We start from the raw sequence: 6,342 nt of genomic DNA, 5'->3' as shown, positions 1-6,342 counted from the left end.
TATAAATCTGCTATCAATGGAAGAAATATTCTTTAAAAATCCACGCCTATAAATCTGCTATCAATGGAAGAAATATTCTTTAAAAATCCACGCCTATAAATCTGCTATCAATGGAAGAAATATTCTTTAAAAATCCACGCCTATAAATCTGCTATCAATGTAAGAAATATTCTTTAAAAATCCACGGCTATAAATCTGCTATCAATGGAAGAAATATTCTTTAAAAATCCACGCCTATAAATCTGCTATCAATGGAAGAAATATTCTTTAAAAATCCACGCCTATAAATCTGCTATAAATCTGCTATCATGGAAGAAATATTCTTTAAAAATCCACGCCTATAAATCTGCTATCAATGGAAGAAATATTCTTTAAAAATCCACGCCTATAAATCTACTATCCATTTGAGAAATATTCTTTACAAATTTGCGCCTTTACATCTGCTATCCAGTAAAAAATATTCTTTAAAAATCCGTACCTATAAACTCTTGAAGAAATATTGTTTAAAATCTAAGATTTTAAATCTGATATCCTCCTAAAATTATTCTTTAAAAATGCGAAGGATTCTTTGTTAAAAAATAAATTCATATAACAATGAAGGGGTTTGAAAAAATATTTTTATTTTTTTAGACTTTATCTGGTATATTATGGACCGTCAATCTATTTATTTCCCTCTTATGTGTTAGGAGTTTGTTGCCAAATTTTGAATTCACTAAATCCTCAGATTTCGTTTGAGTTTCTTCAATTGATTGCCTCGTTTCAGCGGATAACATTTTTAGTCCTTCCTTAGCCTCAAGAACAAAGTCATTAATGGCTGGACCTACATCACTAACAATTGCCTGCAGGTGAGGCTTCTGCCGAATTATATCATTAAGAGAATTTTTGAACTGGTCAAAAATATCCTCCAAAGATTTTTGCCATAACTCCAAGATTTTCATTGTTTCATTCCGGGTATTCTGTAAATACTGTCGAACCTTACTTTGAGTTGCATTAAAAGCTGTGAGGAGCTTTAGGTTTTCTTCATTTGTAGCATTGTGCCGTTGCTCCAAATCCTTGTGACATTTGCCACTTAAATAGTGCTCCTCACAAATATAACCAAAATAATGATCATCGCAGTCTTCATCATTCCATTGAAAATCCGATTTTCTATATAATTGTCCGCAATGTTCTCCAAAGCGATTATTTGGTTCTCCTTTAGCCCAGTTACCATAATTTATGGCCTCGCCAGAAGCTGCTGAGTACCAGGTGCGATTTGCAACGTTATTGAACTCATCATGATGACCAATCCACAAATCAAGAGGTTTTCCTAGATGTTAAAAATATTATAGAAAATATTTTTGGCCCAACAAAATAAGGTCCGCTTACCATACAATAATTTGAGAAAATTTACAAAGGCTGTATTTTTTGAGGGATCATCAATGACAAAAAGTTGTAAACCTCGTCGGGAACATTCATCGAGGGCTTGAAGCCAGTTATACTAAAAAAATATCAATATTATAAATTAGTCACCCTGCAAACTCTTCATAACCCATAAATCATACCTTTGGTGAATCCTCTATAAAATATCGCCGATCATCATAGGTCGTATACCAATTGGCCGCTAAAGATAATCGAAAAAATCCGCCAATGAATAAGACAAGAAAGGCAATCGGAAACTTGTTGAATGTCTGCATATTTTATACACGGCACTTCAAACTATTCGCCAATTAATTTAAAAACAATTTATTTATATGGCGGGTATCAAATTAACCGATCTTATCTCTTCTGACATTTTATGAGTAATTTGTTGAAAATCACTGGCAATCACTTTAGGGTTTGGAAACTTGTCATCAAACCCTACCCATTATTTACACAATATAAAAATATATACGTATAGGGAGCAGAAGAACTGACGTAGGTGTAATTTGATAAGATTAGAAGTGATTTTTTTTAAAACAAATTTGTGGGGGCCTATAAGATTTATAAGAATAATATGTCTTCAAGGATTAGCATATTTATAGGCATGGATTTTTAAAGAAAAATCTGATGGTCTGTGAAGAAATATTCTTTAAAAATCCACGCCTATGAAGCTGATGGTCTGTGAAGAAATGTTCTTTAAAAATCTGATGGTCTGTGAAGAAATATTCTTTAAAAATCCACGCCTATGAAGCTGATGGTCTGTGAAGAAATGTTCTTTAAAAATCTGATGGTCTGTGAAGAAATATTCTTTAAAAATCCACGCCTATGAAGCTGATGGTCTGTGAAGAAATGTTCTTTAAAAATCTGATGGTCTGTGAAGAAATATTCTTTAAAAATCCACGCCTATGAAGCTGATGGTCTGTGAAGAAATGTTCTTTAAAAATCTGATGGTCTGTGAAGAAATATTCTTTAAAAATCCACGCCTATGAAGCTGATGGTCTGTGAAGAAATGTTCTTTAAAAATCTGATGGTCTGTGAAGAAATATTCTTTAAAAATCCACGCCTATGAAGCTGATGGTCTGTGAAGAAATGTTCTTTAAAAATCTGATGGTCTGTGAAGAAATATTCTTTAAAAATCCACGCCTATGAAGCTGATGGTCTGTGAAGAAATGTTCTTTAAAAATCTGATGGTCTGTGAAGAAATATTCTTTAAAAATCCACGCCTATGAAGCTGATGGTCTGTGAAGAAATATTCTTTAAAAATCCACGCCTATGAAGCTGATGGTCTGTGAAGAAATATTCTTTAAAAATCTGATGGTCTGTGAAGAAATATTCTTTAAAAATCCACGCCTATGCCTATGAAGCTGATGGTCTGTGAAGAAATATTCTTTAAAAATCTGATGGTCTGTGAAGAAATATTCTTTAAAAATCCACGCCTATGAAGCTGATGGTCTGTGAAGAAATATTCTTTAAAAATCTGATGGTCTGTGAAGAAATATTCTTTAAAAATCCACGCCTATGAAGCTGATGGTCTGTGAAGAAATATTCTTTAAAAATCCACGCCTATGAAGCTGATGGTCTGTGAAGAAATATTCTTTAAAAATATTCTTTAAAAATCCACGCCTATGAAGCTGATGGTCTGTGAAGAAATATTCTTTAAAAATCCACGCCTATGAAGCTGATGGTCTGTGAAGAAATATTCTTTAAAAATCCACGCCTATGAAGCTGATGGTCTGTGAAGAAATATTCTTTAAAAATCCACGCCTATGAAGCTGATGGTCTGTGAAGAAATATTCTTTAAAAATCCACGCCTATGAAGCTGATGGTCTGTGAAGAAATATTCTTTAAAAATCCACGCCTATGAAGCTGATGGTCTGTGAAGAAATATTCTTTAAAAATCCACGCCTATGAAGCTGATGGTCTGTGAAGAAATATTCTTTAAAAATCCACGCCTATGAAGCTGATGGTCTGTGAAGAAATATTCTTTAAAAATCCACGCCTATGAAGCTGATGGTCTGTGAAGAAATATTCTTTAAAAATCCACGCCTATGAAGCTGATGGTCTGTGAAGAAATATTCTTTAAAAATCCACGCCTATGAAGCTGATGGTCTGTGAAGAAATATTCTTTAAAAATCCACGCCTATGAAGCTGATGGTCTGTGAAGAAATATTCTTTAAAAATCCACGCCTATGAAGCTGATGGTCTGTGAAGAAATATTCTTTAAAAATCCACGCCTATGAAGCTGATGGTCTGTGAAGAAATATTCTTTAAAAATCCACGCCTATGAAGCTGATGGTCTGTGAAGAAATATTCTTTAAAAATCCACGCCTATGAAGCTGATGGTCTGTGAAGAAATATTCTTTAAAAATCCACGCCTATGAAGCTGATGGTCTGTGAAGAAATATTCTTTAAAAATCCACGCCTATGAAGCTGATGGTCTGTGAAGAAATATTCTTTAAAAATCCACGCCTATGAAGCTGATGGTCTGTGAAGAAATATTCTTTAAAAATCTGATGGTCTGTGAAGAAATATTCTTTAAAAATCCACGCCTATGAAGCTGATGGTCTGTGAAGAAATATTCTTTAAAAATCCACGCCTATGAAGCTGATGGTCTGTGAAGAAATATTCTTTAAAAATCCACGCCTATGAAGCTAATGGTCTGTGAAGAAATATTCTTTAAAAATCCACGCCTAAGAAGCTGATGGTCTGTGAAGAAATATTCTTTAAAAATCCACGCCTATGAAGCTGATGATCTGTGAAGAAATATTCTTTAAAAATCCACGCCTAAGAAGCTGATGGTCTGTGAAGAAATATTCTTTAAAAATCCACGCCTAAGAAGCTGATGGTCTGTGAAGAAATATTCTTTAAAAATCCACGCCTAAGAAGCTGATGGTCTGTGAAGAAATATTCTTTAAAAATCCCCGCCTAAGAAGCTGATGGTCTGTGAAGAAATATTCTTTAAAAATCCACGCCTAAGAAGCTGATGGTATGTGAAGAAATATTCTTTAAAAATCCACGCCTATGAAGCTGATGGTCTGTGAAGAAATATTCTTTAAAAATCCACGTCCATGAAGCTGACAGCATGTATTGAAATATTCTGTAAAAATTTGTAAGATTATCAGATCTGTAAAAGCCAATAAAACGTACTTCCCTTATTGGTCATTTCCATTATGACTTTGGACTTCCTAAATATCGGAAGTGAAATGTGACGTTTACAATGACTTGTTAAATTTTCCCCCCAAATAAATAGAACATTCTTCATGAATCACTTTGTAGTACGTGGTCATATATTCGTTATCGGAAGATTCACCCATTCGCATGATAATCGGTAATTATTATTTAACGACACACATAAATTGTCATAGATATGATATAAAAGAACCGAAATTTATTTTCCTCCAATTTCATTATAGAAAGTAATACAAATATTTGCGGGTATTATCTATTTACCAAAAGAAGCCATAATATCTGATTTAGATTGGCCAATAAAAAACGGAGATATTCCTCATTAAAATTTTATATTTAGATTTCAATATTAATATAAATATAAGAATTTTCAAATTATTTGTGAATAGTTTCAAGACAACTTTTAACTAAACCGGATGGCTGGAAAATTTGCAGTTTGTTTCACAATTTTTGCCATTGGATTTTGGCCATTGGCAACAGCTGCCGATTGGTATACGGGCAGTGATGGACGTAATTATTTAATTGAAGGATCGGCCAGTGTAAGGATTCTCAAAAAAAATTGTTTTTTTTTTTTTTTTTGCAAAACAAGTGATTAAAGAAATGTTTTTTTTTTTATTTATTTTTAGTACACCTGGTTCCAGGCCATGGATCAATGTTCACGACGTGGCTTGCAATTGGTGATGATCGATAATGAAGTGAAAAATAATGCCATAATTGATTTAATTAAAATTCATTTTGGTAAGATCCAGCCGATATATAAAATAGCTGAAAAATAATAAAAGTATTTTGAATTATTATTTATTCCAAAAAGGAAAATCTCCAGACTTGTGGATCGGTCACCACGACGAATTCAACTCCAAGAAAGATAAAACTCGTACATGGTACTCCGTAGCCACTGGCTCACCCATTGCCTACAGCAATTGGAATAAAGGTGAACCCAACAATTACAAAGGCAACGAGCACTGTACCGAAATAAGTGTTAAAGCCGATTTCAAATGGAACGATGAAAAATGTGATGAAAACTACTACGGATTTATTTGTGAGGAACACTACAAGGCCACCCAGTGCCATAATGATGTACAAACCAAACGTTATGCGGCCAATGAAAAGAATTCCAAATTAGCTGCCGATTTTAGTGAAACTCAACAGAATATTCAAACGCAATTAATCGAATCGAGAAATGACACCGATCAGCAATTCGTTAATTGGGAAAAATCTTCTGATGAAGTTTTTGAAAATTTCAAAAAATCCCTCGATGATTATTTGAAAAAGAAACCCTATTTAATGGCCGTGGTGGCGGATATTGGTGATGACATTAATGCATTGGCTGTGGAGGCAAAGAATGAAATCGCCAAACTGACACAACAGACCCATCAATCTATTGCAACTGCCCAGCTGAATGGAGAACAATTGGTGAACAATGAGACCTCGGCATTTGCGGAGAAAATTAAAATACACAATAACGAGGTTGATAGTTTGATGAGCTATTAGGTTCAGAATTTTAATTTTTTTAATGTACATACATAATAATGCTATGTAAATATGTATATATGTAAATAAATAATTTGCAAAGAAAAAACTTGGATTTTTAAAGGTTACTTCTTGAGAGACCATCAGCTTCATAGGCGTGGATTTTTAAAGAATATTTCTTCACAGACCATCACCGTCATAGGCGTGGATTTTTAAAGAATATTTCTTCACAGACCATCACCTTCATAGGCGTGGATTTTTAAAGAATATTTCTTCACAGACCATCAG

General features: G+C 33.6%; 2 protein-coding genes across 2 annotated transcripts; one reads left to right on the top strand and one right to left on the bottom strand.

The window, feature by feature from the left end:
- Positions 1–979: 979 nt before the first annotated feature.
- LOC133327732 (perlucin-like protein) lies at positions 980–4,567 on the bottom strand (the record flags this gene model as incomplete). The annotated part of the gene is made up of 4 exons (XM_061536275.1): positions 4,546–4,567; positions 1,542–1,600; positions 1,366–1,477; positions 980–1,306 (listed from the first exon to the last, which is right to left on the bottom strand). Coding segments are annotated over exons 1-4 (520 nt in total), but the record flags the coding sequence as incomplete, so codon positions are not given.
- A 433-nt stretch (positions 4,568–5,000) lies between these two features.
- Positions 5,001–6,075, top strand: LOC133327731 (lectin subunit alpha-like). The gene is made up of 4 exons (XM_061536274.1): positions 5,001–5,123; positions 5,211–5,322; positions 5,396–5,784; positions 5,857–6,075. The coding sequence occupies exons 1-4, from the start codon at positions 5,001–5,003 to the stop codon at positions 6,073–6,075; spliced, it is 843 nt and encodes a 280-aa protein (XP_061392258.1).
- Positions 6,076–6,342: the final 267 nt, after the last annotated feature.

The sequence above is a fragment of the Musca vetustissima genome, unplaced genomic scaffold (assembly GCF_032173495.1).
Source record: "Musca vetustissima isolate MV318-11 ecotype Yass unplaced genomic scaffold, APGP_CSIRO_Mvet_v1 utg50290, whole genome shotgun sequence".
Lineage (NCBI taxonomy): Eukaryota > Metazoa > Arthropoda > Insecta > Diptera > Muscidae > Musca > Musca vetustissima.
The sequence above is the reverse complement of the archived record's forward strand: the minus strand, read 5'-3'. Positions and strand labels throughout refer to the sequence as shown.

Coding starts and splice junctions, on each gene's coding strand:
- LOC133327731 (XM_061536274.1), top strand. CDS start 5,001: ATGGCTGGAAAATTTGCAGTTTGTTTCACAATTTTTGCCATTGGATTT. Junction 5,124..5,210: donor TAATTGAAGGATCGGCCAGT/GTAAGGATTCTC, acceptor ATTTATTTTTAG/TACACCTGGTTCCAGGCCAT. Junction 5,785..5,856: donor ATGACACCGATCAGCAATTC/GTTAATTGGGAA, acceptor TATTTGAAAAAG/AAACCCTATTTAATGGCCGT.